Below are 20,585 nucleotides of genomic sequence, written 5' to 3'. Positions count from 1 at the left end.
AGAAAAAAGTTAACAAGTAATGGAGAAGGCTGTTAACTAGAGTGAACTAGCTAGAATTTATATTTGAATGAATTGAAAAGAAATACATAGAAATAGGTATGTATACATGGGTTAGTGTTGGTACATATATTTTCCACTGTGTTTGCTCAGAGAACCTACAAGCAATGACACCCCTCTAGCATCTTGTTTCCAGATCTTGTTTTTCTAAATAGTAGATTTTCTAATATTAGATTCTGTCATAAAAGTAGACAGGAGTCCCTGGAAAAACAGCTGATTCTAGGGCAAGGGAAAAGAAAGTACTACAAGATGATCCCGTGGACCTTCTTGTAGTGCCAGAAAGTGGATGTCCAGTATTCTAGCACTATTTATTGAAATGACCATCTATTTTTTCATTGTGTTGCCTTGTTTGTTTCTTTAAGGTCAGTTGATTATATTTATGTGGGTGTATTTCTGGGCTCTCTACTATTCCATTGATCTGTTTTCTATTCTTTTGCCAATACCACTCTATCTTCATTATTGTGTCTTTATAGTAAGTCTTGAAAGTGGGTAATGTCAGTCCTCTGACTGAGTTCTTCAATGCTGAGTTGGCCATTCTGGATATTTTGCCTCTGTATATAAACTTTAGAATCAATCTGCTGATATTTCTAAAATAATTTGCTGTGGTTTTGGTTGGGATTGTGCTGAATCTGTAGAACAAGTTGGGAAGAACTGACATCTTGACAGTGTTGAGTCTTCCCATTTATGAACTTGGAATATCTTTCTATTTATTTAGTTCTTTTTTTATTTTCATCAAAATTTAGTAGTTTCCTTTATATAGATCTTCTATGTATTTTGTTAGAGTTATACCTAAATTTTATTTTTTTTGTTGCTGATGCATATGGTATTGTTTTTAATTTCATCTTCCACTTGTTCATTGCTAATATATAGGAAAGCAATTGATTTTTACATATTAACATTGTATTCTAGGGATACAGCCTTGTTATAATCACTAATTTCCATAAGTTTTTTTTAGTTAGTTCTTTCATATTTTCTATGTAGGCAGTCATGTCATCTATGAACAAAGATAGTTGTATTTCTTTCTTCCCAATGTGTATATCTTTTATTTCCTTTTATTGTCTTATTGCATTAGCTAGGATTTTTAGTATGATTTTTAAAAATAGTGGTGAGGGGAAATGACCTTAACTTGTTCTGATCTTAGGAGGAAGGCTATTTTCTTACCAGTGAGTATAATATTAGCTGTAAGGTTTTTGTAGATGTTTTTCTCAGGTTGAGAAAGTTCCCCTCTATTCCTAGTTTGCTGAGAGTTTTATTTGCTGAGAGTTATTATGAATAGGTGTTGGATTTTGTCAAATAATTTTCTGCATCTATTGATAGGATGATGTGTTGTTGTTTTTTATTTAGCATGTTGATGTGATGGATTACATTAATTTGAATGTTAATCCAGCCTTGCATGCCTAGAATAAATCCCACTTGGTTGTATTGTATTATTTTTTAAATACATTGTTCGATTAATTTACTAATTTTTTTGAGAATTTTTGCGCCTATGTTCATGAGAGATTGGACTGTTTTATTGTAATGTCTTTGTCTGGTTTTAGTATTCGGGTGATGCCGGCTTTATAGAAAGAATTACGGGGTATTCTCTCTGCTTCTATCTTCTGGAAGACACTGTAGAGAATTTATATAATTTTTTCCTTATTTGTTTGGTAGAATTCACCAGTGAACCCAGCTGGGCCACTCTCTGTTTTTTGACGGATATTAGTTATTGATTCAATTTCTTTAATAGATATAGGCCTATTCAGGCTATCTTTCTTTTTGGTTCCTTTTAGTTGATTTGCTTGGACTAATTAAACCTGATAATGTAATATTAGATTGTTATTTTTTATTACACTTTTAGAATTATTGAAATACTTTCTGAGTACTTCAAGATAAGTTACCTTAAATTTGTACATGTTCTTATGAGATACTAATAAAACACAACTGTTTCCTTCCAGCCTAGTGTGTTAATCGTAACCTACAAGGAACCTCCAAAATCATCATCTCAGTTTGGATCCTACAAGCAAGCTGAATGGAGGCCAGATAGTACAATGATAGCTGTGTCAGTAAGTAGAGTTTTCAACTTAAATTGCATTTAAACTTGGTTCTCTTAGATGACTTCCTTTCAGTTTTTCACACCCATTAGCATTTATCTTTGGTGATAGGAATTGCTGTACTAAATCTTCTATTCAGATTATTCCTACCATATCTTTCTTGATTCTTCCTCCCATTTCTAAATGTAGTGTCCATATCCTTTCCTGTTTATTCTTCTCGTTTTCCTGTTTTGTCTTTCTAATCTAGATTTTTTAAACCTTTCCTTTATATTCACACTGTCCTCCCAAATTTATATTTTAAGTCTTTTCCTCCATTCCTGAGGATGTCTCACAAAGGGGGTAAACTTTATGTTTATGTCATACTGACTTCTCATCTGCATTTGGATCTGTTTCTGCATTTCTTTTGTGTCCCATTAATATGCTTAGACCAGGTTAATTTTACCTTTTCAATTTATGTTTTGTCACTGTCATTTCTTGAACTGTCATCACCTGATTTGAATTAGCAATAATATACATGGTTAACATTTATTGAGCACCTCCTACCTAAATACTTTTATAACCAGTTTACGTGGATCATCTCATTTAATCTTTAAAGCAACACTTTGAAGTAGATACTATTGTCCTTTATAGTAGATGAGTATATTGAGGCTCTGAGAAATTAAGGTTTATCCAAAGTCACACAGATAGTTCATATTAAAGAAAAAGGATTTAAACTTGGTTACTTAGATTCCACTTACTGTACCCTTAACTACTACATTAACTTATCTCTCTGTTTTCTGTCCTTTTCTCGTCCATCCTATATAATGCTGACTGGTTAATCATCTGAAAATGCTCCACATGCTCAAAAATATTGAGTAGTTTCTCACTTCCCACAGCAGGAGTCTTGCAGACTACCAACTATATACCAGATCTACTCTGCTGCCTGTTTGTGTATGGACCGTGAACTAAGAATAGTCTTACATATTTAAGTGATTGAAAAAAAATCAGAAAGAAACATTTTTGATGCTTGAAAATTGTACGAACTTGAGATTTCATTGTCTACAAATAACTGTTTTTGGAGCATGAAAATGCTAATTTATGTACATATTGTCTGTGGCTACTTTTCAGGCTGCAACAGCTGGCTTGAGTAGTTCTGCCACTGACCATATGTGGCACTTCCACTCTTTGTTCTCCTGCTTAGTACAATATAAATTAGAATAATATTTATAAATTCAGTGTTTTAAGTGCCATATCTCCATACCATGACATTTTATATTATTATTGTTACTAGTGCATACCTATTATGTCAAAAGAACAAAAGAAGAGAATCATAGACTTTACATGTCATGCACATTGGAGTGTGGGTTATTTTATTATTGATGGCAAAATATTGTGTTTATTATTCAACGACTCTATAGTGAAACCAAAAGAATACGATGTAAGTTGATGTCGTTCAGCTTAGTACTTAACTTAGTTAAGTACTCATCACTATTCCCAACTCACTGAAATTAGTAGTTGAAAAAATTAGAAAATTTAAAGGGAATATGTCATCATACTAGAATTTCTTCACTAAAAGAATAATGAAAATGAAGGTATAACCAAAGTAAGTTTACTTGGTTCTTGATGAATTGGCAAATGTTACGTACAGTGTTACTCAGTTTTTTATTTGAATGATCAATGCAGCGTGTGAAATGACTGAGAATTACTTTGTATGAATGTTATGGAATGTGTGGAACAACTTCAGGTGTAAAAATTTTCAAAGAAGTTGAGAAAACACTAATTTGGTATAACCTGAAGTAGAATCCACTAAGGTGTGTTTTAACTGATGATGGTAAAAACATGTGGAACAGGAAAAGGCTTATTTATTATTTAGTTAGACAAATTTACAAAGCTTGTGCACATGTAAGCGTTTAAAGTCCATGGTTACTTTTAAGTTTTTTTTCAGAAATAGAAGCTGAATATCTTGACTTGCCCAAACCCACAGCTATTTGATGGCTTAGCAGTCAGTGGTAAAGGTTTATTGTGAATTTTTTTAGCTCAGAGCTGAGATAGAAAGTTTTTGAACTTGAAAAACCACCTTCAGCCACTGAATGACTTTGAAAGATAGCTTTTGCTGCATACTTGGTATTGTTGCCTAATGAATTCATTCCAAAACTACAAAGCAAAACAGTGCTTATATGTGAAATTTACACATGGTAAAGTCATTTTGATGACGACTAACGTTTAAATCACAAGGGATGCCAGGATGCTTTTTATGTTTGCATTGCTGTAAAAAGTTAAGACAAATGATCTACGATCTCTATTTCCAACAAAATCTGAGCTCAAACCATACCATTTTTCAGACCTTGATGCAATTGCAAAGAAAGCTTCTATATTTCAAAACCCATTTAATTGTGCAAGTGAGCAGTGTTCCACCCAATCTTCACTTGGAAGTGACTAATCTACAATGTAAGGCCATGTTAAAAGGCAAATATCAGGAGAAGAATCTAGTAGACTTTTATAATTGCCTACCAAATGCTACAGTTAGTCAATTAAAATTATATGCTCATGGATTAGTATCAGTATTTGGCAGTACTTATGTGAAAAGACATTTTCAAATATGAGGTATGTAAAATCTCATTATGGACCAGTATTAATAGTGGAAACTTTGCAATCGATTTTGATGCTAGGGAACACCAACTTTAAACCCCAATCAAGTAAAAATGTTATCCCCTTAAAAAGAATTTCATTCTCTCTAGTGGATGGATAGTACAAAAAACATATTATTATGTTTAGAATTTTGTAACAATGAAATTTATGAAAATTGGTTTTCTCTCTATTATTCCTTTTTATTTTTTTGTATTTCTGACGTTTTGACTTCTTGGAGCCTTGCTGACCTGAGAGAGACTGCCGTCCTATTGCTAACCAGTTCCTAGGGATAGTAAAGGACTCAACCTACTAGTGTACCTCTCGTAAGGAAACCAATCTATAACCTAAACCCCTAGCCACTTCTTTCATGGAGCTCTTACAGTCTTGGCCACTATTCCTCTGCTCTAATCATCTCAGGGTCAGGTACCAGATAACTAGAGACAGCCCCTACACCCCAGTAACGGGAAACCAGTTTATTAGCTTTCTTTTTAGATCAGAAATAATTTCACATTAATTTATTAACCTTTATGCATTCTACTAAATATTGAGAAAACAAAGAAGTTAGAAGAAATTATTCCTGTCCTGAAGTTAGGGAGATAAAATGCATATACAGAGGGTCCCCAAAAAATGTATACACATTTTAAGAAAGGAAAAAACTAACAAAATTAAGCTGATGGTAACCACTTTGAGCATCTATTGTAATTGCAGAAGTCAAACGTGATTTGTGTTCATCTTTTATCAGTATATATTGAGTATTACAATTTTAATACAGCCTTTTCTTAAAATGTGTATACATTTTTTGGGCACCCTCTGTATAAGAGAAGGTAACAAAACCAGTTTACTGTTTTGACTATTGAAAATCTGATATTTTTTTCACCTAGTTATTGTGTATAGTCTTTTTCTAGAACTTTGTGGCGATGTCATGATGAGTATAATTTTAGCTATTGTTGCCTGGCTCATATTAAATACACTGATTAAATGCTGACTGGATTCAAGTGAGTTAATTCATCTCTATTTGTATAATTTAAAATGTGAAATAATGTTTTAGCTGATACGAATTTTAATATACATATAGGCTCATAAGTGAACTTTATGAAAAATAAACATTTTTTAAGAACAGTTTTATGTTCTCAGGAAAATTGAAGGGACGTTATAGAGATTTCCCTTCCACTCCCATCCCCAACACATGCGTAGCCTCCCCCATTATCAACACAACCCACCAGAGTGGTAACATTTGTTAACAATTGGTGAACCTACATCCACACATCTTTGTCACCCAGATTCCACAATTTACATTACAGTGTTAGATGACTCTTGATGTTGTACATTCTGTGGGTTTGGACAAATTTATGACATGGATCCACCATTATAGTATATACAGAGTACTTTCACTGTGCTCTGCCTATTTATTTCTTCCTCTCTATGACCCCTGACAACAATGATCTTTTTTATTGTCTTCATAGTTTTGCCTTTTCCAGAATATCATATAATTGGAATTAATACAATATGTAGGCTTTTCAGATTGGCTTCTTTCACTTAGTAATAGCATTTAAGATTCCTCCATGTCTTTTCATGACTTGCTAGCTTGTTTCTTTTTAGCATTGTATAATATTCTTTTGTCTGGATGTACCACAGTTTATTGATCCATTCATCTACTGAGGAACGTCTTGGTTGCTTCCAAGCTTTGGCAATTATGAATAAAGCTATAAACATCCATATGCAGGTTTTTGTGTGTGGACATAAGGTTTCAACTCCTTTGGACAAATACCAATAAGCATGATTGCTTGATCTTATGGTAAGATTATGTTTAGTTTTGAAACAAACTGCCACTCTTCCAAAGTGGCTGTACCATTTTGTATTCCTAGCAGCAATGAGTTCATGTTGTTCCACATATGCGTCAGCATTTGGTGTTGTCAGTGTTGGGATTTTGGCCATTTTAATAGGTGTATGGTGGTATCTTGTTTTAATTTGCATTTTCCTGATGACGTGTGTTGTGGAGCGGCTTTTCATATGCTTATTTGCCATTTGTATATCTTTGGTGAAGTATCTGTTAGAGTCTTTGGACCATTTTTTAGTTGGCTTGCTTGTTTTCTTGTTGAATTTTAAGATTCTTTGTTTATTTTGGAAAGCAGTCCTTTATCAGATACGTCTTTTGCAAATATTTTCTCCCAGTCTGTGGTTTGTCTATTCATTCTTTGAACAGATTTTTTCACAGAGCAAAAGTTTTTATTTTAATGAAGTCCAGCTTATGAGTTCTTTCTTTCATGGATCATGTCTTTGGTGTTATTTCTGAAAGTCATCGCTAAACCAAAGGTCATCTAGATTTTCTGTTATATTATCTTCTGGGAATTTTAAAGTTATGAGAATTGGATTCTTTTTAAAGTTTTAATTTTTAAGTTATAAGGGTGATATATGTTTGATGAAGAAAACCTGAGAAACACAGAAACAAAAAATTACTAGTAATTCCACCATTCACAGATAATCATTAATTTTTATTTATGTTCTTATATATTTTTCATGGATATTTGTAGATGCTCTTACACTTAATAGCACATGGATTTTGAAAGGCTATTGAAGTCTATTTGTTTTTAAATCCAAAGTGATAATTACTTTAAGTTACTGCTAATGGTTCTTGTTGATGGGGAGCAGATTTGATAAATCTCTTGAGTTTCATAAGTAGAGGATTATCTGAAACATAGTCTTTTGTCTTTATAGATAGCAGCTATAAAGTTTCACAATCTGCTTTTTTGACATATTATATTGTGGACATTGTTTCACTTCAGTATTCTTCTGTCATTCTGATTTTGAATATCTGCATGAGATTCATAACAGATGAGTGTATTTTTAAATTGATAATTAGATACAGGAATTTTCATCATTTTCACACGAGATTGGGAACTTATGTTTTTTCATGTAGTATATGACTGTACTTCCAGATTAATACATATTTCTAACTTACTAAATTTAGTCTTTGTATAATATCTCATAGTATAGAAGTTTCTTATTTACTTTTTTTTCCCTTGATGGACCTTTAGCAACTACAAACAGTGTTACAGTGTACATTATTATACATCTGTCCTTTGTATCGGTGTATTTATTTCTTTAGGGCACTTTACCTCATGTAGGATTGCTGTCTCAAAGTGTTTATGTGTATTCTTCTTAATAAATATTGGCAAATTGTTTTTGCCAATATATCATTTCCAGAGTTATTCCTAAGCATTCTTAAGATTCTCATTTGCCTGCATTTATGCCTGCATTAGATTGATGAAAAATGGTCTTGTCATTTTAATTTGTGTTTGTCATTGCTAGTGAGGTTTGGCATCTTCATGTTTATTGGCCCTTTGCAGTTCTTCTGCAAGTTGCTGTGTTTGTCCATTTTTCCAACCAAGTTCCATGTCATTTTTCTTCACTGTAGCTCCAATGCAAAGAGCATTTTCTGCACATGGTAGGCATTCACATATTAAATGAAATAAGTAACCTGTTAACATATCATTCGTTATGGTAAAGGATCTCCTGTCTAGATATAGGATTCTTAGACTGAGATTCTTTTTTTCCCCTGGCCATGAGATACTGTTTTAATGCCCTTTGGTTTCTAGTGTTAATGATGAGAAGTCTAGCGCTAATCTGATTCCTTCACTGGCAACCTTTTCTTTTCCTCTGATTTTTCTTTTTATGATTGAAATTTAGTCATTTCTGCTTATTATCTCTAGATATGTGTTTTCATTAAATAGTCTCCCGCTGCCTCTGTATACCCCTCACCACCATTTAAACCCAAATCTCAGCCCTTTCAATACGAAGACTAAAATGTCTCTGTAGCTAGGGAGGTTTTTTTTCCTGTTACTTTCTAAATAATAGAAGATTAGAACAAGACTTGTCCTGTATTCTTTTTTGTTGTTTCACTCATTATTTGCAAACCTCCTGAATTTGTCCTCCAAATCTCTTATTTATCTCCTGAAAGTCCTAAATATTTTTTCCTTAATGTACTTGCACTCTTCTTTCATCTCTGGGACTCACTAGTAGGATCCATATATTTTAGCTGTTTAGTTTGGTCTCTCATTATACAATTACTGAGCTTCCATATAAGTGGTATTTTTCTTTGTTGTGTTCTGTTAACCACCCTTAGAGGTCAGGCTTTCATGTGGGTCTCTGGCAATGCAAATCAGCAGATGTTAGCTAAAATAGCAATTTGCCGAGGCCCGAGGCAGACAGCTCACAAACTCTTGTCCTCTGTTTAAGTTTAGGGTGAGTCTCCTCTAACTCTCAGGTGTTTTCTCCAAGTGGAAGCACCTTAAGCTGAAGGCTTCTCCAGACCATGAGGTCTGGGAGCAGTTCAATTCACCAGTACAACCTCTGCTCTAAACTTGCTGAAGTCATCACTGTCACATGGGCAGCTCTGTCAGTGTCCACTTCCGGAATCAGTCACATTCAGCCCTTTTCTGAGGGGAGCCATGGGCTTCAGCTTTGTAAACATGCTTAGGGAACTGTGAAGTACCAGGTCTTGGCCCAGAGCCTCAAGGAGTGGCGAAGCAAAACTTCCTTTCTGCTGGGTCCCTCAGCACCTGTTCTCCTCCAAGAGAACTTTGGAGATCTTGATGACTGACAGCATCCCCCAGACTCATCCAGCACATGTTTTTATTTTTATTTCTTGGTAATTGTATTCTGAGAAGGAGAAGGTTTGGAATGTGGGCTCAGTCTTTACATCTTACCAGAATCCAGAAGCTAACTTAAAGTAAGCCATTTCTACCCGTTCAACTTGATACTTGCCTCTGCCTTCGAAGGAGGTTGTTTTTCGTTTTCATTTCTTACATTTTAATGTGGAACTAATATATATGGAAATAACTTGGAAGGGTCACTGATAATTTTTGTATTATCTGTTCAGTAAGGCAGTCACTCCTTTCAAATAACCCTTTATACCAAAAGGTTCATTTTAAAATAACGGTAAGGAATTGTATATTATGGAATGGATACTGGATTAGTGAACTTTCTTGGTTCTAACCAAAGCTTTGGATTGTGAAGCTTTACTAATTTTGATGGTCCTTTTCCTCAAATGTATTGTAATTTTCTTAGCCTCTTACATGAAATATATTGATTATGAATTAACTATTTACTTGAGGATTCAGAGTCACGGCAGTAAATGTTGGGAGTGTCTACTGTGTGCTAGCCACTATTGTAAGTGCTTTATGTATATTAAAATTAATTTATTCTTCATAGCAGTCCTCTAAATGTAAGTGATTTTATTATTCCAGTCATACAATTGAGCAGAGGTAGAGAGAGGTTAAGTAACCTGCCCAAGATTACATAGATACTATGTACCTAAGAGCACATTGTTGATAATAGAATTCTAATCCATGAAGCCTGGTTCCAGAGTTTTAAGTTCTTAATGATTCTGCTTTTCACTGTTAGGATGGTTGTTTAATCCTACTCTCTATTACGGAATAAAGCTGATGCTTCGAAACTTGCTTTTATAAAAAGTCATTGATAGAAGGAATGTAGGCAAGGATATACAATTGTATGACCTGTAGAAATACAGCATAACTCTTTCCGCAAATTAAATCAAAAGCAAAGCAGCTACCCCATGTAATTTCTTACTGTGTGACCCCCCCACCCAGGCATCCTCACTGTGTGCTCTGACAGGTCAGTTACAACCAAAATTGTAGTTCTGTGTCACTAACAGAATTACAGTCACCTCCTTATCAACTTGTACCTTGAAACCTCACTGACACTGTTTTTTAATGGGGTGTGGGGGAAAAAAATTTTTTACCATTTTAAGAATTGGTTCACAGTGTTTGGGAGAATGTTTTCTCTGCGTATCAGAAGTAGAATATCGTTTTTGTAGATAGGATACCAGGCCATAATTATCCCTAAAGTTTTTCTAAATTTTAGACAATGAATAGATATCCAGGCACAAGGAGCATTAACATGAATTTTAACTATTGTCTCATTTCCAGGACTATATCATTGTATTTAGGTATATGTTTAAGTATTTTTATTGTAATATTGCTTATAATAGGAAAAAGAACTCTGGAGTCCTTTGATTCAGCATTCCCATCTTGTCACCAGTATGTTGCAAAGTCTTGGCTCTAGTTTATTGCTATCCTTTTCCTTTTATTCTCATGGCCATTCCCTTAGTACAGGCCTTTATGTATTGTGTTTAGATAGCCTAGAACACAAAACTTTTAGCTATATTTTTTCTCTACTTGAAATGCATCTCAATTATGCATAGCTAAGACATAACTCTTATGTTATTCTTATTTCCAAACTTTTCATTGGCTTCCTATTGCATATAAAATGTGTTCCAAGGTGCTCAGCCTAGTATCCAGGGCCTCCTGGGATCTGGCGCCACCCTGCTGTTCCAACTCTGTTTTCCACTGCTACCTTGTAATCCTTTCACACCCAGCGAAATGGAAATACAGTCTGTCCTGCCACAGCCTTAGAGTTATTGTAACTGGAATTACGACCTAATTTATTTGGGAATAAGGGAAAAGTGTCAGTTTGATTTAGAATTCCTATTGTTTGATTGTGATTTTTTTCCCCTCCCAGCATGTTAATGTGTTGAATCGCCATACGACAGCCGAAAGCAGAGTACTCTGATACAGTGGAAGATAGCAAGTTACAGAGGAATGCAGTACTGCACATTGCACCCACTTGTCCCATTGTTTCAGTTCACCTTGGTCTGTCCAAACTCTGTTTTAGAACTGTTTATTGTATGATTCTTCTGGATCTCTGAATTTTGCTCTGCATCCTTAAATCTTTCCTTTTTGTTAGGATTGCTGTTTTTCACATTTATTATTTATTCAATCATTATCTTCCAATGTTAGTGGCTTAAAAAAACAAAACACACAGTATTTGTGTACTCTCATTTGTGTACTCTGTGATTTGCCCTGGGTTTGGTCAAGCAGTTTTTCTTCTGTTCTCACTTGCAATCACTGATATTGCCTCTGTCATCTGACGGCCCCACTGGTGCTGGGCAGGCCAAGATGCCCTCCGTCACACAGCTGGAGCTGTCCACTTTGGTTTTCTTTGTGACCTCTGATTCTCCATCAGCTGGAGGAGGCATTTTTGTACAATGGTATAAGCTTTTCAAGAGAGCAGAAGTTTCTTCTATAAGTCTAACCACGTTTTGATATATAATAAACTGCAAATATTTGAAATATACCATCTGATAAGTTTTGAAACCATTGCTGCAATCAAGATGGTGAACAGATGCATCATCCCCACATTTCCTTGTGCTCTTTTTAAATTCCTCCCTCCTGCTATGATCCATCTTCTCCCTCCAAAACCAACCACTGATTTGCTTTCTGTACTACAGGTTAGGTTGCACTTTCTAGAGTTTTATATAAATGGAGTCATACAGTATGTACTCTTATTTCTGGTTTCTTTCACTCGGCATAATTATTTTGAGTTTTATGCATATTGTCATGAATCAGTAGTCATTCTGAGTAGTATTCCATCTTACAAGTGATTTATCTAATCATTTGTCGAGGACATTTGAGTTGTTTCTTGTTTTTGGCTATCCCAAAACTCCTGTGAACATTTACATACAAATCCTTATATAGACATATATTTTCTTTTCTCTTGGGTAAATACCCAAGAATGGAACAGCTAAATCATAAGGTTAGGTGCATGTTTAACTTTTTGAGAAAATGACAAACTTTTTTCAAAGTATTTATACCATTTTACATTCCCACAGGCAGTGTACGAGAGTTCTGAGTCCTCTTTGTCAACATATGGTATGTTATGCCTTTTGAATGTTAGCCATTCTGTCAGATACGTAGTGGTACCTCATTATAGTTTTAATTTGCATTTCTCTAATGACTAGCAATATTGGATATTGAACATCTTTCATTTGTTTATTTGCATGTATCTTTGATAAAGTGTTCAAATTATTTGCCCATTTTATTTATTGGGTCCTTTGCTTTCTTATTGCTGGGTTACTAGAGTTCTTGCCATGTTTCCCTGAAAATAAGACCTAGCCAGACAATCAACTCTATTGCAGCTTTTGGAGCAAAAATTAATATAAGACCCGGTCTTATTTTACTATAAGACCTGGTCTTTATGATATATGATATGATATGATATGATATGATATGATATGATATAATGAATATAATATAATACCGGGTCTTAATTTTACTATAAGACCCGGTCTTATAAATTAGATATATAATATATATTACTATATTATACTATATATAATATATTACTATATTATATATCTAATTTATAAGACCGGATCTTATTTTAATTTTTGCTCCAAAAGATGCATTAGAGCTGATTGTATGGCTAGGTCTTATTTTTGGGGAAACATGATAATGTATTTCGAATACAATTCCTTTATTACATATATGCTTTAGAAAGAATTTTTCTAATATGTGTGACTAATCCTTTCATACCCTTAACTGTTTTTTGTTTGTTTTTTTTGTTTTTGTTTTTTAAAGATTTCATTGGGGAAGGGGAACAGGACTTTATTGGTGAACAATGTGTACTTCCAGGACTTCTTTTTGTTTTGTTTTTTTTTCCAAGTCAAGTTGTTGTCCTTTCAATCTTAGTTGTGGAGGGTGCCATTCAGCTTCAAGTTGTTGTCCTTTCAGTCTTAATTGTGGAGGGCGCAGCTCAGCTCCAGGTCCAGTTGCCGTTGCTAGTTGCAAGGGGCACAGCCCACCATCCCTTGTGGGAGTCGAAACCAGCAACCTTGTGGTTGAGAGGATGCACTCCAACCAACTGAGCTGTCCGGGAGCTGAGCAGCAGTTCAAGGTGCCGTGTTCAATCTTAGTTGCAGGGGGCGCTGCCCACCATCCCTTGAGGGACTCGAGGAATCGAACTGGCAACCTTGTGGTTGAGAGCCCAGTGGCCCATGTGGGAATCGAACCGGCAGCCTTCCCAGTTAAGAGCACGGAGCTCCAGCCACCTGAGTCTCCGGGCCGGCCCTTAACTGTTTTTTTTAATGAATGAAGTTCTTAATTTTGATTAAGTCCAGTTCATCAGTTTGTTCTTTTATGATTCATATCTTCTTCCTATGTTTTCTTTGTGAAGTTTTATGGTTTAGGTTTTATATTTAGGTGTGTCATGTATTTTGAGTTAATTTTTGTATATGGTGCAAGATTGAATCCAGGTTCCCTTTTTGCATATTGCTATTCAATTGTTCTAGCACGATGTGTTGAAAAGGTTATCCCTTCTATACTGCATTTCTTTGGCATCTTTGTCATAAATCAGTTGTCTACAAAAATGTCGGTTTTGGTCTGCATTCTCTGTTCTGTTCCATGATGTATTTGTCTATTTTTATGTCAATACAGCATCATTTTGATTACTGTAGCTTTGTAGTTTTGAAATCACTTAGTTTTCCAACTTTTTTCTTTTTTTTCAAAGTTGCTTTCACTATTGTAGGATCTTTTATTTTCATATGAATTTTGGAATCACTTTGTCAGTTTCAACAGAAATGCCTACTGAGATTTTGATTGGAATTGCATTAAATATATGGATCCTTTGGGGAGAGTTGTCATATTAGCAATATTGAATCTTCTGACCTATAAACAAGATATCTTTCTTCATTTGTTTAGATACTTTGAATATCAGCAATATTTTGTTATTTTATAGGCATTTCACATCTTTTGCCAGATTTATTCCTATATCATATTTTTGATATTGAAAACAATAATTTAATTTTCTGATCATTACTAGTATATAGAAATGTGATTGATTTTTCTGTATTGATCTTACATCGTGCAACCATGCTATTCTAGTTTTTGTTTTTTGGGTTTTTTTGTAGATATCACCAGATTTTCTGCATAGATGATGACGACAAAAGACAGTTTGACTTTTTCCTTTTCAATCTTGATACCTTTTATTTATTTTTCTTGCCTGATTGTACTAGTTTAACTGTCCAGTACAGTGTTGGATAGGAGGAAAGCATTCAATCTTTTACTATTAAGAATGATGTTGTTATAACTATTTTGTAGATCCCTTTTTCAAGTTATGGAAATTTCCCCTCTCTTGCTCATTCGCTGATTGACAGTTTTTAATCAGGAATGTTATGTTGGATTTTGTCAGTGCATTTTCTACATTTATTGAGACTATCATTGTTTTTCTTTTAGTTTATTAATATAGCTAATTCCATTATTGATGTTTGAATGTTAACCCTGCATTACTGGATAAACCCCATTTACTTAACGATTTATTCTGATAACATATTGTTAGATTTAATTTGCTAAAATTTTGTTTAGACCTTTGACATCTATGTTAATAAGGGATTGGCCTGTAGTTTTGTGTTTTTTTTCTTATGTCTTTGTCTCGTTTTGGTATGAGGGTAATACTGCTCTCATAAAGTGAGATGGGAAGTATTCCCTCACTTTTGTTTTCTAGAAGAGTTTGTGTTGAATCAGTATTTTTTTTTTTTTTGATATTTGGTAGAATTCATTAGTGATACCATCCAAACCTAGAGTTTTCTTTGAGGGAAGGATTTTAATTGAAATTTCAATTTCTTTAAAAGATAACAGGTCTAATGCAAGGTACTTATTTATTTTCAGAGAGCTATGACAGTTGGTGTCTTTCAAAGAATTTGTCCATTTCATCCAAGTTGCAAACTTATTGTCATAAAGTTATTCATAGTACTCCTTTATTCTTTTTCTTTTTAAGATTTTTTTATTGGGGGAGGGGTACAGGACTTTATTGGGGAACAGTGTGTACTTCCAGGCCTTTTTTCCAAGTCAAGTTATTGTCCTTTCAATCTTAGTTGTGGAGGGTGCCGTTCAGCTTCAAGTTGTTGTCCTTCCAGTCTTATTCTTATTCTTTTTTTGTTTTTTCTTTTAATTTATTTTTATTACTTTCAGGTGTACAAAACAATGTAATAGTTAGACATTTAAACCCCTTGTAAAGTGATAACCCACTCCCCAACCTACTGCCCCTCTGACATCTTACACAGCTATTACATTCCCATCGACTATCTTCCCTATGCTGTACTCCACATCCCATGACTATATAGATCTATATATTTAGTTATAGTTGACATTTAATATTATTCTATTTCAGCTCTTCAGGTGTGTAGCGCATTGGTCAGGCATCGACACTGCTATGACATGACCCCCCTGATCTGACACCTTACATGATCTTTACAGCATTGTTGATTATATTCCCCATACTGTATTAACTGTCAATTTGTATTTTTTAATACCTTCACCTTTTTCACACTTTTCACCCTGCCTCCAACCCCATTCCCATCTATCATATCACCCTGATAGATCTAGTATCTATCTGGCATCATACCTAGCTATTTCAACGTTATTGACTATATTTCTTATGCTATACCCTATATCCCCATGACGACTGTTTAACAACCAATTTGTACTTCTTCACGCCCCCCCTTCTTCCGCTTCCCCTCACCCCCACTCCGGTTCAAGCCATTGTTTCTCAGTCTAGTTGTGTAGGACACAGCTCGCTAGCCCATGCTGCTGGTATATGAGCCTTGTGCTCCCCCCAACTGAGGCAGTTGGTCGTAGGTCAGCGGCTCACGGCAGCTCTCACTGGCTCACGCTGGCTGCCAGCCACACACGCTGGCCACCAGCCCCTCCTGGCAGCACACGGTAGCCCATGGCAGCACACAGCAGCCCACACCAACCTCCGGCTGCTCATGGCAGCCCAGCTCCAGGGAGAGCCGTTGTTCACAATCTTAGCTATAGAGGGTGCAGCTCACTGGCCCATGTGGGAATCCACCTGGCAACCTGGGCATTAGGAACATGGCGTTCCAACCACCTGAGCCACCGGGGAGGCCCCAGTTTGTGCTTCTTAATCCTTTCCCCTTTCACTCATCCTTAACCCCCCTCTCATCTTAAAGGAGTCCCTCTCAGAGTTCTTGTAATACTGGTTTGGTGGTGATGAATTCCTTCAGCTTTTTCTTGTCTGAGAAGCTCCTCATCTGTCCTTCAATTCTAAATGACAGTCTTGCTGGGTAGAGCAGTCTTGGTTGTATGTTGTTGTTTTTCATCACTTGCCAATATTTCCTGCCATTCCCTTCATGCCTGCAGTTTTTGCGAAATCAGCTGCCAGTCTTATGGAGGCTCCCTTGTAGGTAACTAACTGCTTTTCTCTTGCTGCTTTTAAGATTCTCTCTTTGTCTTTAACCTTTGGCATTTTAACTATGGTGTGTCTTGGTGTGGGCCTCTTTGGGCTCATCTTGTTTGGAACTCTGTGCTTCCTAGGCTGGTATGTCCATTTCCTTCATCATCTTAGGGAAGTGTTCTGTCATTATTTTTTCAAATAGGTTTTCACTTTCTTCTGTCTCTTCTCCTGGTACCCCTACACTGTGAATGTTGGTATGCTTGTTATTGTCCTGGAGGCCCCTTATGTTCCCCTCAATGTTTTGGATTCTTTTTTCTTTTTGCTGTTCTGGTTGGGGTTTTCTGCTACCTCATCTTCTACATTGCTGGTTCATGTAATCTACTGTTGATGCCCTGTAATATATTCTTATTTCCATTATTGTATCCTTTATTTCTGATTGGTTCTTTTTTATGTTTTCATCTCCATTTTTATGCTTCTTATCTCTCTGTTAAAGTTCTCCCTGAGATCATTGAGCATTCTTATAACCAGAGTTTGGAACTCTGTGTCTGTTAGATTGCTTATCTCCGTTTCGCTTTCCAGTTCTTTTTCTGGAGCTTTGTTCTGTTCTTTTATTTGAGACATGTTTCTTTGTCTCCCCATTTTGGCTGCCTCCCTGTGTTTGTTTCTATGTATTAGGTAGGCTTCTGTGTCTCCCGGTTTTAGTAGAGTGGCCTTATATAGTAGGTGTGCTGTGGGGTTCAGTGGTGCAGTCTTTCTGGTCACCTGAGCCATGCACTCCAGGTGTGTCCCTTGTGTGGGTTGTGTGCGCCCTCCTCTTGTAGGTGAGCCTTGGTTGATAATTGCAGATCAATGGGAGGGACTGACCCTTGGGCGCACTGGTTGTGAGGACTGGCCTTGACTACAGTGGAAGAGGTGTTGTGCAGGGGCTGATCCTATGGAGCAGGATCTGCCTCAGCAGGACTCTGGTACCTGCCCAATCCTCCTCCTGGATGTGTCGTACTTGTCGACGACTGGGTGATGCTCCAGCTCATTTTGAAGATGGCCATTAGGGGTGCCAGCCCCAGGACCACCTTGGAGGGGATCTGCTGTAGGTCAAAATCAGTCACAGCCTCTGCCCCATCTGGGGCCACCTAGTGGGAGCCAGAAAGAAATCCACAGATGGCTGCTCCCTGTGCTGTGCTTGGAAGTGCCTTGAGAGGCCAAGCCCCGAACCAAGGCTGGCTGCCGCTAGTACACGCTTAGGACAGCTCAGCCAGAGGCACAGGACACTCTCAAGCCAGATGCTGATTGTCTGCGTTCCGCAAACCTTTGAGAGGCAATAGGTAAGTCTGCAGCTTGAGTCAAGGCAGGCGGTCTACATGAAAAAGCCACTGAAAGCAGCCTGGGTATAACCGAAAGTTGGGCGGGGACAGTAACAGAGGAGACTGAGAAATGGCAGCCGCCTGTGTCGCACACCAGGAAGTAGGGGCTCAACAAAGAAACAATGGCCTCCACCAGCTTCCCCATCCAGGAGAAAGCTGCCTCTCCAGCCCCAGTCTTAAGCCAGACAATTCCATACCATACATCCCTGCTGCCTTTCCAGCTGCTGCCCCAGCCCTGGAGCTCAGAGCCAGTGACTCCATTGGTGGGTAAGTCTGCGCTCAGTCCCTTTAAGAGGAGCACCTGTGAGTGCAGCTTCGTTCAGTCTCACTCAGTCACAGTCTCTGCTGGTTTTCACAACTAAAAATTATGGGACTTCTCTTCCTGGCACTGGAACCCTGGGCTGGGGTTGGGCTGGGATCTCTTGTTCCTTTAGGGGGTAGGGGGGACCCCCACAGCTGAAATAGCCCTCCTGATCTTTAATGGTCACATGTGGGTGTGGGACCAGCCCATTCCACATGTCTGACCTTCCTACCAGTCTGGGGGTGGCTTTTTCTGCAAGTCCTTAGTTGAAAGGCTTCAGTTCAGCTTGATTTTAGGCAAATCTCGATAATGGTTAGTTGTAATGTTGATGTGTAGGTAAACACAGTGTTTACCTACTGTGCCATCTTGGCTGTGTCTGTTCTCTGGATCATTTTTGATTGGTCCATTTTTCTCCTTATTGTGTCTTGAGTTTTTTTGCCTATCTGCATGTGTGGTAATCTTTGATTGGATGTCAGACATTGTGATTTTACTTTGTTGTGTGCTGAATATTTTTGTGATCCTGTAAGTCTTGAGCTTTGTTCTGGGCTGTAGTTATGTTACTTGAGACAGTTTAATATGTTCATGTCTTGTTTTGTGCTTTGTATTGCAGGGCTGAATAGTACTCAATTGAGAGCTAATTATTCCCCACTACTATCAAGTTTTTTTGTGTGTTTTTTTGAAATTAGTCCTCTGGTATAAAAGAGTGTGATAATATTAGGGATAATAATTTTGATGAGTAATGTCAAAAGATAGTCATCCCCTATTTTTGAGAGTGTATGTGATTTACAACTGATTTTATAATTTTGCATTTAAATACATTCATATGTGAATATACAAAGTCTGAAAGATCATAGAAAAATGTTAGATCATTATCTTGTATGAATTGGGGTGATTAAATTTATGTGTTTGAACATGTATAATAAAGAAGTAAAGCTGAAAACAGAAACCACCATTTGCTAAGCAGTGTAAAGAACTAAAAAGTACTAGTATGTTATTTCAGCCTTATTTGAAACCTGACATGACGGTATGTTAGGATAGAAGATACTTCTCTAAATCAAGTCCTTATCTTTAAATTATTATAGAAATCTTTGTGATGCATCATTTAGGTCATTGGAGCTAGATGCATAAATCTGTTCTATTCTTTATAATAAAAATGGTATATCTGAAAGGAGAAATGCATTATGAGTTGAAATTCTGAAGTATCTGGTGAATTCATGTACATACAACCATTGGATGATGGTAGTGGAAGGTATTAGGATTGTTGCCTACAGGTTAAGTGTTAGTTATATTTAACAGTTGTTGATTTGTCTCATGACACAGTGGGATTTAAAGTCTTCCTGTTTGCAGAAAATTACTCTTTATAGTATATATGTAAAGCTTCAATCATAAAATAATATTTAAAACATATTTAATTTGGGGTAGGAAGGGAGAACTTCCCAAATGATCACCAAAGCAAAATGCAAACAAGCAATTAATAATAATAACATTAATAACCACCCCAGATTTTAAACTCTTCTTTTTAAAATGTGGAATTAGCTGAGGTTGTTTGCATCGTTTTTCAAATCTTCATTGCAAGATTTGCAATTCAAAAAAATGTTAAACTTCAATATTCACACCTCTCTGACTGAATTTTTATGAATTACTAATGTCCTTTTAAAATATTGTTTGTAGTTCTTTTTCTTCTAAGTCGCATTATTAGAGACAAGTCTATCTGTTCCATCCTCTATTTAAGTAGTTAGTGATTTTCTTCTTTTATCCTCTTTATAGGCTTTATCATTATGTATTTATGACCCTAATTCATGGATATACAAAAGAAAGGGACATGAAAACTTTTTAAGTTGCCTACAGAAATTGTTGGGCCTCTGTGATTAAAGCCACAAATTCTAGTAGTGTGCCTTGGAGACAGAAAAAAATACAGATACGGGATGATATCAGGAAAGAGAACTCTTTGTTTTGTTTTTTTATTTACTTGGAAAAAATAGTTTGGGTTTGTGTGTGTGTGTGTGTGTGTGTGTGTGTGTGTGTGTGTGTTTGTGTGTATGCAGAGGAGAAGAATGTACTATGATTGTTGCTAGGATTATTGCCTACAGATTAAGCAATAGTTATATGCATATTTGCAGTATTTGGGGGTAGGAAGAGAAGGGCCATCATAACACTGAATAAACAGATTTTGTATAA

The 20,585-nt window shown here is 36.2% G+C and overlaps 1 protein-coding gene across 4 annotated transcripts in view; it reads left to right on the top strand.

The window, feature by feature from the left end:
* The window catches only part of RIC1 (RIC1 homolog, RAB6A GEF complex partner 1), a 98,204-nt gene that overhangs the window by 18,262 nt on the left and 59,357 nt on the right, over positions 1-20,585 (top strand). For all 4 annotated transcript variants that reach the window (XM_081067219.1, XM_081067221.1, XM_081067220.1 and 1 more), the window contains exon 2: positions 1,992-2,099. In XM_081067219.1, coding sequence (XP_080923345.1) covers positions 1,992-2,099 — 108 coding nt within the window. The remainder of the gene's footprint in view (positions 1-1,991; positions 2,100-20,585) is intronic.

The sequence above is a fragment of the Rhinolophus hipposideros genome, assembly GCF_964194185.1.
Source record: "Rhinolophus hipposideros genome assembly, chromosome: 11".
Lineage (NCBI taxonomy): Eukaryota > Metazoa > Chordata > Mammalia > Chiroptera > Rhinolophidae > Rhinolophus > Rhinolophus hipposideros.
Note: the sequence above shows the minus strand (reverse complement) of the source record. Positions and strands in the feature narration are given on the sequence as shown.